The sequence below is a fragment of the Girardinichthys multiradiatus genome, chromosome X (genome assembly GCF_021462225.1).
Source record: "Girardinichthys multiradiatus isolate DD_20200921_A chromosome X, DD_fGirMul_XY1, whole genome shotgun sequence".
Taxonomy (NCBI): Eukaryota; Metazoa; Chordata; class Actinopteri; order Cyprinodontiformes; family Goodeidae; genus Girardinichthys; species Girardinichthys multiradiatus.
Window position 1 is genome coordinate 38,492,682 of NC_061817.1, and position 18,433 is coordinate 38,511,114.

Consider the following 18,433-nt stretch of genomic DNA (forward strand, 5'->3'; position numbering starts at 1 on the left):
CAATATTATCACATTCTCCTGCCCTGACTCTAACAGATACCCACCAGCAGGGTTGAAAGCTGTTTCACAGTTGAAGCTCTTAGTTCACATTTGAATATACGGTCCTGCTTATCTGTCCTAAACGGAGTACTCCTAGTTTTACATAGAGACAAGCTCTCTCTGTTTAAATTTGTATTCTCTACACCCAAAGATGCAAACGTTTCTCTTACACAAAGCTACTACTTTTATCTTTTTTACTTTGGTTCATTATCATAAAATGTCAAAAATTATTTTTAGAAATAATCATTTATGAAGCGTATTTAAAAACAACAAATGATTAAGAGAATAAGTAGACTTGGTAAATACAGTAAAAGCAGACAATGTTTGACACGAAACCTCACGCAGAAGAGCAAATAACTCCTGCTGTGTTGAACGCCAGGGAATAAAGAAGCAGTAAACTGCTTTCCTTCACCGCTGGTGATGTGATAGATGAAAACCTGACAGCAACAGTGGAGGAGTCGGTATGAGCGCCAGCCTGAGATGCTTTCAGAACACTAGAAAACTGATGCAGTACAAGCTGAGCTTCATTTGAACCCATCAACCGACCTGAATGTTGCTGCTGACCACGTCCATCCCTTTGTGATCACAGTGGACTCATCTCCTAATGGTTACTTCCAGCAGGATAATGGACCATGTAACAAAGCTCAGATCATCTCAAACTGGTTTCTTGAACATGACAATGAGAACTGAACTCCAATGACCTCCACGGTCACCAAAGGACCTTTGGGATGTGGTGGAACAAGGGGTTCTCATCATGGAGTCTTTACACCACATTGATGAATTAAGGCTGTTCTGAAGGTAAAATGTGGGTCTGGTACTAGCGAGGGGCGCTTCATAAAGTGGCTGGTGACAGTGGAGAGTTTTTCCTCTCCACTGTCGCTACATGCATGCTCAGTATGAGGGATTGCTGCAAAGTCAACACCAGTGACTGTCCACTGTCTCTACATGCTCATCCAGGAGGAGTGAATGCTGCAAGTCACTGACTGGATGCAATCTGCTGGGTTTCCTCAGATAGAAAAACTTTTTATCCAATTTGAATAAATAACTGAATCTGACTGTTAGGTTAGGATTAATAGGAATGTATGAACCTGACTGTTGTGAAGAACCTTGAGACGACATGAGTTGTGAATTGGCGCTATATAAATAAACTGAATTGAATTGAATTGAAACTGAATTTAAAAATAATAAGACTCATAGTAACTCATTATTTTGGCATCAGTCTCTTTTGACACACCTGCAACGGGTGCAGGATTCTGCAATCGTTGATGAGTTGTGGTGTCTTGACCGTGATGAACTGGGCCAGGGTGTACCCCGACTCTTGCCCAACAACCACTGGAGTTAGACACCAGAAACTCTGCAATCACAAGCTGGTATGGACAATGCATGGATTCTGTTTTGTAGACATTGTGTGGCTCCAGCTCTTAAGTAATTTATCTTTTGTCATTCAATAATTTTTCGGGGTTTCAGATGATTTTTGTTGTTTTAGTAAACGTAAATAAAGGTTTATTAAGTGTTTGACATAAAAAAGGAAGTAGTGTTGCACCAATTCATTCATTCTAAACAAAGTTCACAGCTTTAACATGAACATAGCAGATGAATTCTCATTCATCTGCTATGTATTGGCTGACAAACTTTTAAAATATTTATGAAGGTCATGATGTCACTCACAAAAGAGCATATCAGTAATGCCCTGGCCAAGCATATGTAGACTACCTTACCACTTCTATCCTGTTGTTTTTGCTCACAAAGTATTTTTTTATGACTAGATTCTCAAAACAGCTGCTCTCAGCCACCCGTTTTAATGGTTTTGTCATCAAAATGACTCTGACCAAGTCCATGTCTTTATGAAAAAAGGAGGCAGCAGCTTCTTCCATCAGGAGGATGCTCCATGCCACATTGCAGAGATGCTTCCAGAATGGAGGCCATATTGAAGATCAGTCAGAAGTCTTCTGGGGGCCTACATACAGTGCATCAACATCACGGTCACTTTAAGAGTCTCTGCAGTCCCACACCAGTATGATAATAAACCAGTGAATTATAAAAAATACTTTAATATCATCAACATACAGACAACACTACAGTGAATACTTTTACACACAAATAGGAGCTGCTGTCAAAAATTACAAAACTGTAAAGTCATATCTACAATGTGAATAACACTGGACCAGGCAGCACTTGAAGGCAGCAGGACAAATTTACAGACGAGTCATGAAGGCAGCACAAACGGAAACGCTGACCCTGTGGCAATATCTGGTCCTTAAAGGACCATTCCACTGTTTTATAAGGTAGCCCTTTAAATTCAAAAGCTTCCTTTTGATCAGTTTTAGTTCAGTAATCAGTGTCTGATTGACCTTTTCAGATGGCTGAGGACCAATCACACACAGGTCAATAAAATCTGACCAATAAGAACACTTTAGGACCTCACAGCTCCACCTCTGAATGCACTTATGGTAAACAGGTGAAGCACATGACAGCAGACTGGCAGTGTTGATCAGATTTGGTCCGGTTCGGTTCAGTTTGGTATAATTCAGGATCTGTTTCCATGGATACCAGAAATCTCTCAGTGAATTTCAGTCCAAATAGTGACCCAGTGTTTTTGGCTGTTCCTGTTCCGGGTCGAGGTCACCTGATCCTGGATCAGGAAACCGTCATCGTCCACGTGCTGATGCTGCTCAGCGCTACCCATAATCCTTTTCTGCTGGAGCACCGCTGTCTGCCACGCCTCCTGACGAACAAAGAACCGACACTGCAGAGAAAACAGAAACATTGTGTTTTCACACAACCGCCGGGGACAGATGAGTCAGTGGGCAGGTGAGAAGATTGACAGGTGAGTGTCTGGACAGGTAAGTAGGTGAACGGGTGAACGGGTAGGATTAGGGCTGCAGTTAGAGAGCAGGTAAATATGCAGAAGGGATTTTATTATTCAGAGACCAAACAGCCTAAAAAGACTTAGCTTTATGCTAAACCTTCTCTAACCTTTCTGAAGTGAACGTTTCAGTCTTTAACACATCCACATATTCTCTGATTGGTTACAAAGACCTACTGGGTGTGGCCTCAAAAGTGTCACTTCCCATGGAATTTGATCTACTGACAGATATTTTCCAAAACATAACTGAATATTGAATATAACAATCTGTTCATCAGTGAAAGATGAGTTGTTACTCCGACCAGGAATGGATTTAAAAAGAGACAGTTTGAAAGAACAGTGAGGTAGAATGAAACACCTGCAGAAAAACAGCCAGCAAGACAGCCAGTCAGTTCTTAGGTAGCAAGCAGTCAGTAAACAGTTTGTAAAGCAGACAATAGGCACTACAGCAGGGCTCTCCTGCAGCAGCCAGTACAGTCAGTAACCAGCCAGTAACTAGTCTCTAAGCTGTCAGCAACATGTCTGTAAAAAGCAGGCTGTAAGGATTGAAAAGCCACTTAGTAGGTCTTAAAGCAGAGTTCATCTGCAGCTGTTAGCTGTTTGTAACCAGTAGGTAAGTGGTAAACAGCCAGGCAGTGGTGCTTACAGGAGGTTTCCCTTGCAGCCGTCTGTGCAGTCAGTATCCAGATTGTAAGAAGCCAGTAAGCAGTAAACAGCCAGTCAGTGGTCCTTACAGCAGGGCTCTCCTGCAGCAGCCTACCCACCCTCACAGCCCCTCGGTCAGCTTGACCCTGTCAGACGGCTGGCTCTTCATGTGGGCCCTTTGGGTCTTGGCCTGGTACATCTCCCTGGTGCTGGCTCTCTTGAAGAAGCCACACTGAACAGCAGGGGGCAACATAACACTTTATGGGGTGAATGATGTCATGGGGATGAAATAATGAGGCTGTCTTATTTGGTCAGTGGTGGATCCTGAAAACTAGCTCCAGGCTTCACTGCAAACCTTCTGTTCACATGTTGCAGCTCAGCTTACCTTCCAAAGGAGAAGGCAGATTACAGCCAGCAGGAGCACTCCAGCCAGGACTGACACCACTATGATCCACAAGGGGGCGCCAAAGTTCTGCTGCAGTCCAGACTCTGGGTAAATGTTGACATCAATCTGCAGACATGAAGCAGAGACTCAGGGAACATGCAGCAGGTCATCAGCCGGTAATGTGAGCAGCAGATTGGTACCAGTAAGGGGGACGACTTCATGTTGATGGTGCTCTTGGTGGTCTTCAGCTTCAAAGTGGCCTTGCCTTGAACCAACACACTGCTCGCATCGCTGTAGTCCTGAAACACAAGAGGAAGCTTACTAATCTGTGGCCACTAGAGGGCAGTAAGACACAAACTGTAGAGACTCAGTTTCTGCAGCAACATGATGGCACTGACATCTCCTGGTGGTGTGATCCTGTCCGTTTTATTTACCTGGTTTATTTGTCCTGTTTGTGTTTTGTGTTTGGTATGATTTGGGAATATTTTGCACCTCTGGACCACCATATGCGTTGCACAGGAAGTGACCATGACACTAACTGAGCTGTTGAAGCCAGTGAGTGTTGGTAGGACCTGACAGATGATTAGTTCTGGGTGATGGTACCTCAGTCATGGTGGAGTTCCACAGTCGGCTCTTCACCGTCAGAGTTGCAGAGTTGGTCATGTTGAACAGAGGACATGAGAACTTTATGCATCTGGCCCCGCTGCTGCAGCTCTGCAACACAGATTAGGATGATCACTTTTCATTTGAACTCCAACAACCAGAACCATAAACTGAACCACTGAGTCGTTGTCTAACATCCATCAGAAGGTTCTCTCTGTTTGCCTTACAGTGCTAACCACATTTTTAAACAGTCATGTGCAGCTTGGGAGTTTGGAAGCAGCCTCCCACTGACACCTACTGCTTTTCTGGTACTGGTTCTGTCACAGCTGAAGCTCCAAGTTTGGACCACAGGTTAATGTGCAAACCCTCCACTTAGTGGACATATTAAATTGTCCATCCTCATATCTTTACCAGTTTGAAGGTCTTCCTCTGTCTCTGCATGCTGAGGACAGGGAGAGTCTTCCCCTTCTGATTCCTCTCTCCCTCTTCTTCCTCCACCCTCAGGATCCTCATCATCCTCTTCTCCTCATCGGACATCTGAACAAACAGGAAGTGAGTTTATTTTACGGTGCCATAACATCCATTGCTTTTGGTACAAACACATCTAGCGTTTATTCTGTTATTGTGTTATTGTTACTGTTTTTTTGAAAGGAGTGTCTGAGGCAGGAGTTGCCATGGTTACCAGGAGGTTTAAAGGGTTGATGATGTCGTTATGGGTGCAATGAAAATTTGAGGTGCCGTCCAAGCGAATCTCTGTCAGGTACAGCAGCCACTTTCCATTCGTCACCTCCTTGGGCCAATCAAACTCCACCTCCAGGTTGCCAAGGTGACCCAGAGGCTTCCCCAGGACATGAACCTGTTGGAGAACACCTGGTCACACCTGTCCTGTCTCAGGTCTAGAGCAGTTTGTATGGTCCAAACAAACCTGAAAGGTGAAGACTACCAGACTGCCAATGTCCTCGGTCATCTTCATGGCCTGCTCACCGATCACATGACCACTGAAGAAGATCGGACCCGGTTTGATTCTAACAGGACACAGCCAATCAGAAGACAGCTTCAATGAAACTACTTCTATTCAGTTTTGTTTTTTGCTTTGATCCACGAGAACAGAACCTGCTACCGTGAGTTGACCCATTAAAAATAAAAAAACTGATCCTTCTTCAATTTATAGTCACATGATGGCACCATATTACTAACCTTGGTGAGGTTTGTTTTCGCCTCATGAAGCTTTAAAAATATTACATAAAATAAGGAGAATGTAAAATATTTATTAGAACCTTTATTTCTGTGGCCAGATTACAGATAAAGAAGTTAAATAAATGTGAATTAAGAGGTACGGCCATAAAAAGGGTTCCTTTGCATATGTGGCCTCTGGGTTTTCAGTACCAAGGAAAACTTCTGATCAGGTTATGGTTCAGCCTGTGCTTTGTCAGAATGGTGCCTGTTTCCTACCAACTCTACATCAGTACGTTGTGTTGGTTCTTACAAAGTCAGAGCCGCCTGCAGGGAATACTCCACCAGCAGGGAGACAGAGACGGGAGACAGGTGTGACTGCTCACTGAGCCTGAGGACACACAGAGACACACATCAGTATCTCCCTGCACAAACCCAGACAGAGACGTGTGGGTGGACGTCCTACGTGGACAGCCGCAGCTGAGACCGGATCTCCCTGGTGTCCAAAGCTAGCTCAGATGGCTCAAATTTAATGAACAGTTGAACCTGGAACACAGGAGCAGAGAAAAGAGTTTCAGCAGGGTTCAGAAGGACCGTGGTGCTACAGCTGGTACTGAATGGGCTGCAGGACCAGGTCTTTACCTTCTGGTTGCTTCTGAAAGGATTCCCCAGCTGACAGAGAAGAGCGACACCTTCAACAAAACACTCAACAGATCCTGATTTATCCCCCTGAAACAGAAACACAAGAACATTTTAAGAACCTGAACCTTCAGGGTTTAGTCGAGACTCCTGTGAAGCACACCTCTGAGTCCATGTGTCCAGTTAAATGTTCTGACAGTGACTGATCAGGTTAATATCCAGTAAACTGGGATTCATTTGGAAATGGACCTTCTGGTGAGGGAGCCTTCTTTAGAGGTAAAACTAAACGCATTATTTCTGTCTTACTGGAAGATTTTCAGGCTTAGAGCTACAGGTGTGCCCCATCTGTCCAAAGACTAACCCTCCACCACTGACTCTGCTCTGCATCTTCTCCAACCAAATCTTCACCACAGGAAAACAGAAGTTCATCTCCATGCCTTTAGTTGGACTCCAGAGTAAATGAGCGACGGCGGGATGCTGATGTTGAGGACGGTGTTGTGAGCGTCCTCTGCTGGTTGACCAGGTGACGCGGTGTTGCTGACGTTGACCTCCAGAAGTAACCTCCTGATGCTGCTGGTGTAGTTCAGCAGCTGACTGCCGTTACGCCTGGAGACAAATGGATCAACAACAGGACATCAAGAACCTGACTGTGGCTGCAAGAGTCTTCAGGTCCTGCTTGCATGACAAACCCTCACACCAGTCCAGCTGGTGATCTTCATCAGAGTATCATTTCTTCTTCATCTTCATCTCCCTGTTGTATTTCTGTCTTTGTCTCAACAGAGACAGGTTCTGATCCAACCGATATTCTGACATGATTTGATCAGCTGTGTCACTCACTTGGGGAAGGGTTCCTGGTTCTCATCTGTGAACTGGGCCATCATGTGAAGGTTACTCTGACAGACATTATCAGAACCGCAGGCTTTCTGAATGTGGATCTAAATGATGAGGAAAAACAGAAATCAAAGGTTCTAAATGGTTCTGTGTCAGTTCCAATGTTTATACACAAAGCCTGAAAGTTTTCAGTCTAGTTCTACGGTGGATTCTCATCAGTTCTGATGTGGTTTCTGATGGGAATCCAACATTCTACTTCTTGTTAGGTTCTGACCTGGTTCTGATAGGTAATCTTTAATTATGAACTCAGTTCTGTCTTTAATATCTTGTTTGGAGGCTTAGAATAGATTTTTGAACTAGGGAAGATCTGAACCTTTTTTAACCCTTTGGACCTGACTTCTGCTAAGTTCTCACCTGGAACGTATTTCTTCCCCATGGGTTCTGTTGGGTATTATCTTTAATAAGTATATTATTAAAAATAATAATTATTAAACAATAATTATTAAAAATAATAAGTGTTGTAGCTTTAATATCTTGGTTCTGTTGATCCTATTTGGGTTTTGATCAGAATCTGTGGGAACTAAGACATGCTTGCGGAAGAACCTGGAGTTCCCAAAGTTCTGGAGGTTCTGACATTTTTCTTAAAGCTCTGATACATGTAACAGTGGCTGACCTGGGTTCTGATGGGTTGAGGTGTCTGGCTTAGAACGGGGAAGCGTTTTAGGTCTTGGACGATGTTGCTTCTGTTGGGAAGGTTCTCATGCAGAGAGACCTTTAGGGAGAACACCAGAGGTTCCACCACATTCTGGATGGTACTCTGTAGAACACAGATAGACGAACAGAACCTGAGAGATTATTTCATCTAGTTCATCAGAACATGGGTTATGTGTTCAGACGGATAAGAAGATGATCTCAGTGGGAGTTTGAAACAGCAGATCTGATGTGATGATCTGAAATGTCAGACCATGGAGAGACAGCGGGAGCAAAAAGTGGCCAGTTTCAAAAGTGGCATGCCAGATACCACTTTATGCTCTAGGTGCTGCTGGGACCATGAGATCAGCAGATCTTCATGACAAGAGTAGAAGGAAAGTAGTCAAAAACCAAAACGAGGAGGTGACGGAACAAGCCATGATCATGTTGGGATCTGACTTCAGCACTCAGAGAAATGTTTAAAGCTGTTGTTCACCTCCTGAAGGCCCAACATCCACCAACCGTATCTGAAGCGGTCCAACTCAGGAACCCAGGATCTGAGTCTCTAACAGCTTGTTGTTTCTGTTTCAAGTGTGGAGAACCAGGATGTGGACTCTGTCACCAGTGGACTGATTAACACTCGATTAACGTCAAACCAACATTCGTCTTATCTCTCTACCAGTAAACTTCCTTTGACCCGACAGTTTCACTGTTATCAGACACAACCATCAGAACTCTACACAGCAGCACTGGGTCCTCTCCGGAGGTCAGTATATTATCCAAACTCTCAGGTGATGATTAATATCAAAGCTCTGTGTGATTAAAGAAGCAGCATTTAGTCAACAGTGTGAATTAAAGCATTTTTCCTGTTGTCATGTGCAATGAGCTCAGTTGCCAGCCGGTGGCGCTCTCTCTTTGTGTGCATGTCTTACCAGCAGTCCGACTCTTAGGGTTTTACACTTTCCATTCCTTACTGACAGGATGCTGGAGTACACACTCTCTCTGGTGCCATGGAAACGGAGGCGGGGCTTGAGACTGGTGACATCAGCAGTCACAGTAAAGTTGACGGCTGCAAGACAAAAACAGACTAAAGTCACGTTTTAAAAAACACAGATTCAGGTTTAAGAACATCATAAATGTTACAGTTTGGGCCAAAACCTTCTGGACTGACGCTGCAGCTTCAGTTTTCATGACATCTGTGCTGCTGCATCACTTTGCATCATAACAGCCTCAGATGCAGCACACCTGATAAAATTTGATTCAGGCATGTTGGAGAAGAGATGCATCTACAAGCTGCAGGATAGCAGCTCTGAGGACTAGAATTGGGCACTGCTGCCCTCGACGGTCCAGTAATCTCCAGAACCATCTCTTCCTGAACATGGCACTGCAGCATCACCGGTGCAGAGCTCGATCAACATTCATTTGTGACAAGAAGGGCTGCAAAGAAGACAACCTCTCCAAGAGGTTCAAGGATGAACAGACTGATGCAAAGTTCTTCCTATAATGGATTCTCCTTCTCATTGTTTGGGACATCTGCAGAAGAAAGGCTGAGAGCTACCAAGAGTTCAGTGGGGTGCCAACAGTGTTAGCTGTTCCAGAGGTCTGGGTGTCTCCTGCCATGCCCTGAGGAACTCCACCTGTGATTTTTCAGGTTCTGTAGGGACTGTTTCTCAGTTAGAAAGCCAGGGGAAGTTAGATCCGGAACACTGTACTGACCTTCATATGATGATTTAATAATGTGATTAGACTGGTAATTACACTAAATCAGGTTAACTAACCCAGGGCTTGTTCCTCTGTTCATATGAGAAACTTCAGAAAATGTTCATGGAACATGCACACTAAAAACTATTTGATTTGAAATTAAATGAGTCGAAATGTTACTGAGGTTCATGCATGAGGGACGACGGGATAGTTTTACTCTCAGATGATAGTCGCTCTACTTCCTCGGCGACTCATTGATACTTTATTCACCTCAGGACATTCACTCAGGAAGGGGGTCACCTTGGCTCTTATTGGTCAGATTAACGACACAGAAGACACACACTCACACACAGGGCTCGCAGAGTGTGTGTGAGTGTGTGTCGCAGATGGAATAATATCAGTTTATTTCATGTGATTTATCATCCACAGAAACACCAGGACACTCAAGGACACGCCATGATGTCATCTGCCGTGTGGGCGGTGCAGGTTGTCATAGCAACGGGGTGACCTTCCCTCAGATTGGACAAATTAACAGCACACAATAAAGACACACCGCTCATAAAAGAGTGTGTGCTGATTAGCAGCAGGAGCTAATTAACAACACACACAGGAAGCAGCTGTCATTAACGAGCTTGTTGCATCAGTCGGCAGCTGCAGGAGGAACTGACGGAGCAGATCCAGGACCAGTTTGATTGCATCTACATGGGCCTTGAGGGTTAGTCAGAAAACTGCTGGATATTAATCCCTGAAGTTTAACCTTGAAGACAGCAGCTTCCTTGTGAAACAGCAGCAGGAGGTCTGATTATAGATGTTATTTATATTTATATTTCTATGGCAGCAATACCCTGTAGAGAAGTGGCTGTTAAATGTAGCTGGATAGGTTGATGGTTGAGATGAAGAAATATTCCAGTCTGTGTGAGAAGCCGACCCATGTCTGAAGGGCCAAACTCATCAGCATCAGATGACATGTCTCAAAAAGAAGGCCGTTAACTTCAGTTCTAACCCGGACCGGACCTTCTGCTTTCAGTAACCCGACTCTACACCACTCTACTTCAATGTGTCTCTGCTTCTGGAAAAACTGAACCACAGCTTATGTCCAGTGGACTGTGTTGGACCATAGAAAGTGATGTGTCTTGTTCCTAAAATATCTTATTACACCTCACACAAAAGACTGAATGCATGTTTGCTCTGAAAGACAATACAGTGGAATTGTACAGAACATTTAGGCTCCATGTAGTCAGAAAACTGCATTATATGGCTACCTTCCAGGATTGTTCTGCTGCTTTAAAGTGCCTGTGACGCGCTTTTCCCACAAATGTAGAAATAGAAAGAAAACATCTTAATACTGAATGAATTGGTCAATAATTGACATGATATTAGGATTAAAGATGTAATAAAAGACAATTGTGCCACAAAATAAGCATATTTAGATGTTAAATTTTCTGAGTCCAAAGTTGCCTGGAAATGACGTGAAAGGGGAAGTCTCTGGTCATTCATTGTGTGAGCGTCAACGATAAACGGTTCAGGTAGAAGCCAAGTTGTGTTAAAAACAGTGTTAATATGGTGAAACGGTGCATTGCTGGTGGTGGCAGCAACACTACGACAGCAGCCGTTAGTCTGCACTACTTTCCTGAAGGGAAGAGGATCAGAGCTGCCTGGATCAGAGCTGGAAAACTGAGGAGGAACAGATGGGCTGGTCCCACAGCCAGGTGTGATCAGAGGACTTCTCAGCAAACCGCTTCGAACAAGAAAACCTCTGAATTCACCAGAGAAATGATGTCAGAGGTCAGATATCTGACAGACGAAGGAGGATGTTGAAGCCGAGTCTATAGCCTCGCTGTTCACACCATTTGAACTGCTTCATTTTCATTTCATGCATCCAGATGTTTTCATGTGTTTTGTTCTACAATGAGTTCACTGAGAGCAGAGAAGCTATATTTGGTGCATTTAATGTTTAATTGCTCGGTTTATAATACCTTAGTTAACCCAGTAACTGATCTAATTGATCTAATGTTAACAACTGCTAATATAAAGCCAGTTATAAATATATATAAAGCCAGATCTAGTCCGTCTCTAGTGAATTATTTTGAAAATCCGGATGTTGTGCTGCTTCTGTTTCCTGGTGGCCTGGTAAGGTTCATGAATATTGACTCCAGCTGTGCTCCAGCATCCAGCAACAATAGACTGTCTGTGTTGCTGCCATTGTAGCAGCAGTCAGTTTACTGCCACGGTTCCCTTTCTAAGAGTGCAACAAAATCACTAGGGAGTAGTCTGGAAATGCCTTTTTTAGGGAAATTTATGACCATATATCCCAACAACTATTCATTTTAGTGGCAAGAATTTATTTTTAAAATATTTGATCAGTGTTTCCTTTCCATAAATGTAATTGGATTTATTGTGAAAATTCGATGTCAAAAACACTTTAAAGACTTCATATCAAGGATAGTGAACAAATTGTGGACTCACAGATGTTGTTGATGCTTTTTCCAGCATTGAACTTGAAGGAGAAGCACAGCTCCACCTGGATACTGAGAGACAGACTCTGTTATTTAATAATTAACACAATAATAATGATTAAAGCAAACCGGAACAGTCTGCATTTCCTTTGAATCTCACCAGAAGTCACAGTCGTTTGGGTTGACGACATCCGGAGAAACTCTGAGCCTGTTATTCAGCTGGACAACAGGGCGCGATCTGAGGAATTAGTTGGTCAACAGAAAATAAAAACCCGTAAGCTAAAGAAAAAGGTCTGTATACTGTGGTTCAGAGAAACACTCCCATGGTACCTGAGGAGGGCAACAGTATCATCCAGAGACCCCACCAGCAGGTCTGGATAATTGTTCCCATCAACATCCACGCCTGCAGCCAGGGAGTACCCAAAGGTCCTGAACCCAGCAAACACTGTGCTGCCCTGGATCATCTGAGGGGGACAGGTGAGGTGTTACTTGTGAGTCAGACTTAATGTGGTGGAAGGAACCCAGAATGATCATGGTGCTAATTTACTTTCAGGCATAAACTCATATTCTGTTTTATGGGATATGGATGGATGGATGGATGGATTCAATTCAATTCAATTTAGTTTTATTTATATAGCGCCAATTCACAACAATCAGGTTCATACATTCCAATTCATCCTAACAATTGAACAGTTCAGTCAGATTCAGTTATTTATTCAAATTGGATAAAACGTTTTTCTATCTAAGGAAACCCAGCAGATTGCATCCACTCAGTGACTTGCAGCATTCACTCCTCCTGGATGAGCATGTAGAGACAGTGGACAGTCACTGGTGTTGACTTTGCAGCAATCCCTCATACTGAGCATGCATGTAGCGACAGTGGAGAGGAAAAACTCCCTTTTAACAGGAAGAAACCTCCAGCAGAACCAGAACCAGGCTCAGTGTGAGCGGCCATCTGCCACGACCGACTGGAGGTTTGAGAGAACAGAGCAGAAACACAAAGAGAACAAAGAAGCACTGATCCAGGAGTACTTTCTATGGGAAGGAAAAGTAAATGTTAATGGATGTAGCTCCTTTAGTCGTTTCATCTAGAAAGAAAGAACAGATAAACTCTGAGCCAGTTTTCAAGGTTAGAGTCTGAAAGAGAGCACATAGAGTTAGTTACAGTAGAAGCTCAGTCAGTAGCCATGTCTAGGAGAGAGAAAGGGTTAAACACTGAAAGACAGGGCTATGTGGATCATCTGTAGAAGGTGAGCATTAAGTTGTTGCCAGCAGAATCTCGGACGATGCCCCTCTCCAGAAAGGTGTCACAGGTAGACACAGAGTCAGGCCAGGTGTAGCTTCTAGGAAGAGAATAGAGAGAACAAAGTTAAAAGCTGAAATAACAGCAAATAATGCAAAATTGGAGAGTAGTGTGAGAATGTAGCGAAGAGAGTGAAAGTGGTCGTTATGTCCTCCAGCAGCCTAATCCTATAGCAGCATAACTACAGAAATAGTTTCAGTTCAGATTATTTAGTTAAACGGCGCTTATTTGCAACAATGTCGTCCATCCAATGGATTGATGGATGGATGGATGGATGGATGGATGGATGGATGGATGGATGGATGGATTGATTGTTGGAGGGATGGATTGATGGATGGATGGATTGATTGTTGGAGGGATGGATGGATGGATGGATGGATGGATGGATGGATGGATGGATGGATGGATTGATTGTTGGAGGGATGGATGGATGGATGGATGGATGGATGGATGGATGGATGGATGGATGCGTGGATGGATGGATGGATGCGTGGATGGATGGATGGATGGATGGATGTGTGGATGGATGGATGCGTGGATGGATGGATGCGTGGATGGATGGATGCGTGGATGGATGGATGGATGGATGGGTGGATGGATGGATGGATGGATGGATGTGTGGATGGATGGATGGATGGATGGATGGATGGATGGATGGATTGATTGTTGGAGGGATGGATGGATGGATGGATGGATGGATGGATGGATGGATGCGTGGATGGATGGATGGATGCATGGATGGATGGATGGATGTGTGGATGGATGGATGTGTGGATGGATGGATGCGTGGATGGATGGATGGATGGATGGATGGATGGATGCGTGGATGGATGGATGGATGCGTGGATGGATGGATGGATGGATGGATGTGTGGATGGATGGATGCGTGGATGGATGGATGCGTGGATGGATGGATGCGTGGATGGATGGATGGATGGATGGATGGATGGATGGATGGATGGATGGATGTGTGGATGGATGGATGGATGGATGGATGGATGGATGGATGGATGGATGGATGGATGGATGGATGCGTGGATGGATGGATGGATGCGTGGATGGATGGATGGATGGATGGATGTGTGGATGGATGGATGGATGGATGGATGGATGGATGGATGGATGGATGGATGGATGGATGGATGGATGGATGGATGGACAGATGGGTGGGTGGGTGGGTGTTTTGTTTATTGTCTCACCAATCCTGAAACCAGACAGTACCAACGTTTGTGTGTGATACCTGACTCGGTTCTACAGAGACCCCCTCCTTGCTCCCGGTCCAGATCATTACACATCCTGTATCGTGGAAAGGAGCTCCCACTGCAAAGTCTGAAACACAACATCACATCACCCTGACTGATTAATATTTACTGATGATTAAACATCTGCACCATGCAGCTGACTCACCCTGGAAGCCATCTTGGTTGAGGTCTCCTGCAGCAGCAACAGCCATTCCAAAAGCAGAGCCAAGTGGACCTGTCAGAACCACGCTGGCTTCAGAGTGGAACTTCTCTCGTCCGTTCATGTAAACGTAAACTGCCCCGCCCGCCCCTGGGTGACGGCTGAAGTAAAAAGGAGCGCCCACCAGCAGGTCGTTCCAGCTGCAGGACAGAAAACCAAAAATGAACTGATGGAGTTCCAGTTTCCATCCCCTGAGGAACCCAGGATCTGAAGGTGGGTTCTGCGTTTGTCTTTCTGTTAATCTATAGGAGGCGACAGCAGAAACTCTGTGACCGCTCACCCATCACCGTTGAGGTCCACGGCTACCACAGCGTTACCAAAGTACGAGCCAACCTGTTGACCTCGTAGAGTCTGCTGAATCACCAGATCATCGGACCGCTTGACCACCAGCATCACAGAACCACGAGCATCCATTGTATTGTCCCTGGGAGCCCCTGTTCACCAACACAGCAACACATCAGTCAACACATCAGCTGACCTGAAGAGCCGATGAAGGAATGAAGGAGGAGCTTCACCTGCTACGATGGTTTGATTCTCTGCAGAGAGAAGATGATGGGCCTGAGTGACTGAGTATCCTGCAAGAACACAAAGTTCAGTTTTTAAGACACTGAATAAAAAAACAACTCAAATAATGTAAGCAGCTGAGTCTAAATGATCATCGCAGATCACTGATTCCCCAGAAAGACCAAAGTTTCCAGGCAGGTTCTGATTCCTGGATGCACATCCAAGGAGATAAGATCTTCAGAAAAAGGAAGCTCAGATCAGAGGTTGATGAGTGGAGGAGTTACTGAAAGGGACAGTTCACCTAAATACGTGTTCCTACACCTTGGGTCCTTGTTGTCAAACGAGTTCTTCTTCCAAACATACTCGTCATCTGGATTCATCCAAAAGGCGTGAACGTTTCCTGGAACACACACACAATTACAACATGAATAAAACCCCGGAGAAAAAAAACGCTGAAACTAGAGGCGGAGTTTGTTTCTACTCATTGGAAAAATCACTTTAGAGTTTTTTAACTGTGTGGATTTAGAGCAACACAATGCTGCATGTGGTCCTGCTGAGCAAACGTGCATGTTCAGCATCGATGCTCCACACACAACCTTTAGATGTGACTGAACCTGAAATCTACACGTAGCTCTGATTTAAACTTAAATACATCTGCCTGAATTTGAGCCACATGTGAACCATGGAGAAGTTCCACAGAGCATAGAGTGAAGGTATAAGGTGCTTCATTTGATTTGATCAGATATGTACACCCTGCAGCAGCCTGTGTGTATGTGTATCATTCTTGGACATTTTAGCTATAGTGAAAAATCTCAAGCAATATGAATAAACAGCAGAAACTGAAGAAATGACCATTAACATTGTACTCAACATACAATTTCTGAAGAATAAATTAGGACATCCTCATATTTCCACTTAAAATGGCTAAAATCACACACAGGTTAATCACATCAGGAGGGTGTGATTAAAACCATTAGAGGACTTTTATCATTATCATTATTCTGCATTTTGAAGGAGTTTTGTCCTGTTTAAACCGTAGACCTTTAGTTTGGTGCTCCTAACTGTTGAAATGAGAGTGAAGACCATGGGGAGATCCAAAGATCTGTCTGAGGCCTTCAAGAAGAAGACTGTAGAAGCTTATGGATCTGGTAATGGATTTAAAGAGGTCTCAGAAGAAACTTAAATCAGTGTAGTGAAAACAGTCTAGAGGAGGGGGACATTCAAACCATCTGCCAACATGCCCAGGTCTGACTACCCAATCAGAAGGACTGACCGTTTAACTTCCATGGCCGGTGTGCAAGGAGGAACCCTTTACTTTCCAAGAAAAACACCATGAAGGCCAGGTTAAAGTTCACCAGCGAGAACATAGAACAAAGATGAGACCTAGAACAATGTTCTTTGGACAGATGTGTTTGGGCAAGATAATCTTATCTGTGAAGCCTAGGGGTGGAAGTCTAATGGTTTGGTGATGCTTTGGTGCATCAGAACCTGTCCAGCTCACCATCACAGAGTTCACCATTAACTCTACCGTGTATCAGAGGGAGCTTGAGGAAAATGTGACGCCATCTGTAAAAAAACATGACAATGACCCAAAACACCCCAGTAATCCACCAAGGACTGGCCGAGAAGTAAGAAATGGAACATTCTGGGCCTAGTCAAAGGCCAGATCTTGGTCTAATTGAGATGTTGGGGGTGACCTGAAATAGGCTGTTCACACACTGTTCACACACTGCAGCGTCAACAGGTCTCTGGGACATTACTGAGAACAAGATTGTAATTTGAATAAGATATTAATAAATAAATAAAAAATAACAACAAACCAAGTCATACTTAAATATAACTGAATCCCCTGAGCAGCTCCACAGCTGGTTGGCTGGGTTGGAAAGGTGCTCAGTGAGAAGGAAACAACAAGCAAAGTTTCCTAAAACACTGTAATCCTGGAATCACAGGTTCCCATAACCATTCCTCACATTTTTTCTCTCACCTTTAATTTGATTTGATTTAATTCTTATAATACTTTCCAGGAACCATCGGTGAACACGTGAGCTGCCATCCTGAGCTGCATGATGCAGGAAGTTCAGCACCATCCAGCTCACTGGGTTCAGATGATCTCTGAGGTTTCTGTGTTCATGAACATTAACTGGACCTCACTGATTCTCTCTGCTGAACCTGAAGCCATGTTCAGTCATTCAGGCATGAGAAACCACAGAGATCAAACACAGGGTCCAGGGTTCATCCACGCCCTGGAGCCTGACTGCGCTACCGGTTCACCATGTAGGGACTGAACGCCTGGAGGCGCATGGATGTGGAAACCTGGAGGTGAGGTTGTAACAAGTAACCAGACAGGTGAAGGTGACATCATAGAAGGGCAGGACTGAACAGAACAAGTACCCCGCCACTCGTTGCTCCCAGGTGAGCCGAAGATGGCGTCGGTCTGCGTGATGGAGGCAGAGATTCCGATGTTACACATGCCCTCACCGGTATGATCCTCCCTGTAACTGAACACACACACAGGTAAGTAGAGCAGGCTCAGCGTCAGCTGAGGTTTCCTCTTACACAATAACGCTAGGCCATGTGACCTACTCGCAATGCTGCTGGATTTGCTGCCAGTTTATCTGATCTTCAACATAACGCCGGCCGTTTCTATGGAGATAACACTGGCCAATCATCCGTCCATCCCCGTTGTGCACCTTAACGAACCGATGACCACAGGCCTGCCAGGACATATGACACAGGATAACTTACAGCTGGTGGTTAATGAACATGAAGTCAGTTACTCAGGCATTTTCATTACAGAGATGGAGGTAAACCACAATGTTCTGGTTCAGTTCAGTCAAGTTTGGCGAGAGCTAAAGAAGCCATTAAACAGCCGGTCACCAGGCAGGAATAATCAGCCAATGAGAACAAAGACTCACCAGGACCCTCCCTCCAGGTCTGCCCTGACTGGCTACTGAGACTCCCAACCACATATCCTCAATCAGGTCTTCAGAGGGCCTCAGGTCTGCTACAGCACAGAGACAGAAGAGTGAAGGATGGAAAGCCATAGCCTGGCCTTAGTGAGATGTATCCCACCAGAGATACAACTCTCATTACAGCATGTGTATCAGGATGAGGTCTGGACTTTGACTAGGCTTTGA

General features: G+C 44.5%; 1 protein-coding gene across 5 annotated transcripts in view; it reads right to left on the reverse strand.

Annotated features, from left to right (window-relative positions):
- Positions 1-2,070: 2,070 nt before the first annotated feature.
- LOC124862474 (integrin alpha-3-like) overlaps positions 2,071-18,433 on the reverse strand; it is a 28,081-nt gene continuing 11,718 nt past the window's right edge. For 2 of the 5 annotated variants that reach the window (XM_047356423.1, XM_047356425.1), the window contains 25 exons: positions 18,212-18,300; positions 17,880-18,010; positions 17,688-17,794; positions 15,598-15,696; positions 15,308-15,367; positions 15,073-15,226; positions 14,739-14,932; positions 14,572-14,660; positions 12,359-12,492; positions 12,189-12,266; positions 12,039-12,100; positions 8,804-8,940; positions 7,855-7,998; positions 7,188-7,285; positions 6,788-6,956; positions 6,354-6,440; positions 6,178-6,257; positions 6,025-6,102; positions 5,464-5,563; positions 5,221-5,394; positions 4,950-5,075; positions 4,539-4,649; positions 4,136-4,234; positions 3,936-4,061; positions 2,071-2,785 (listed from right to left, as the gene is read on the reverse strand). In XM_047356423.1, the coding sequence (XP_047212379.1) occupies positions 2,600-2,785; positions 3,936-4,061; positions 4,136-4,234; positions 4,539-4,649; positions 4,950-5,075; positions 5,221-5,394; positions 5,464-5,563; positions 6,025-6,102; positions 6,178-6,257; positions 6,354-6,440; positions 6,788-6,956; positions 7,188-7,285; positions 7,855-7,998; positions 8,804-8,940; positions 12,039-12,100; positions 12,189-12,266; positions 12,359-12,492; positions 14,572-14,660; positions 14,739-14,932; positions 15,073-15,226; positions 15,308-15,367; positions 15,598-15,696; positions 17,688-17,794; positions 17,880-18,010; positions 18,212-18,300 (2,912 nt within the window). In that variant the 3' untranslated portion in view covers positions 2,071-2,599. Of the gene's footprint in view, positions 2,786-3,551; positions 3,783-3,935; positions 4,062-4,135; positions 4,235-4,538; positions 4,650-4,949; positions 5,076-5,220; positions 5,395-5,463; positions 5,564-6,024; positions 6,103-6,177; positions 6,258-6,353; positions 6,441-6,787; positions 6,957-7,187; positions 7,286-7,854; positions 7,999-8,803; positions 8,941-12,038; positions 12,101-12,188; positions 12,267-12,358; positions 12,493-14,571; positions 14,661-14,738; positions 14,933-15,072; positions 15,227-15,307; positions 15,368-15,597; positions 15,697-17,687; positions 17,795-17,879; positions 18,011-18,211; positions 18,301-18,433 lie in introns of all 5 variants that reach the window. The other 3 variants (XR_007036927.1, XM_047356424.1, XM_047356427.1) reach the window with 3 other exon arrangements.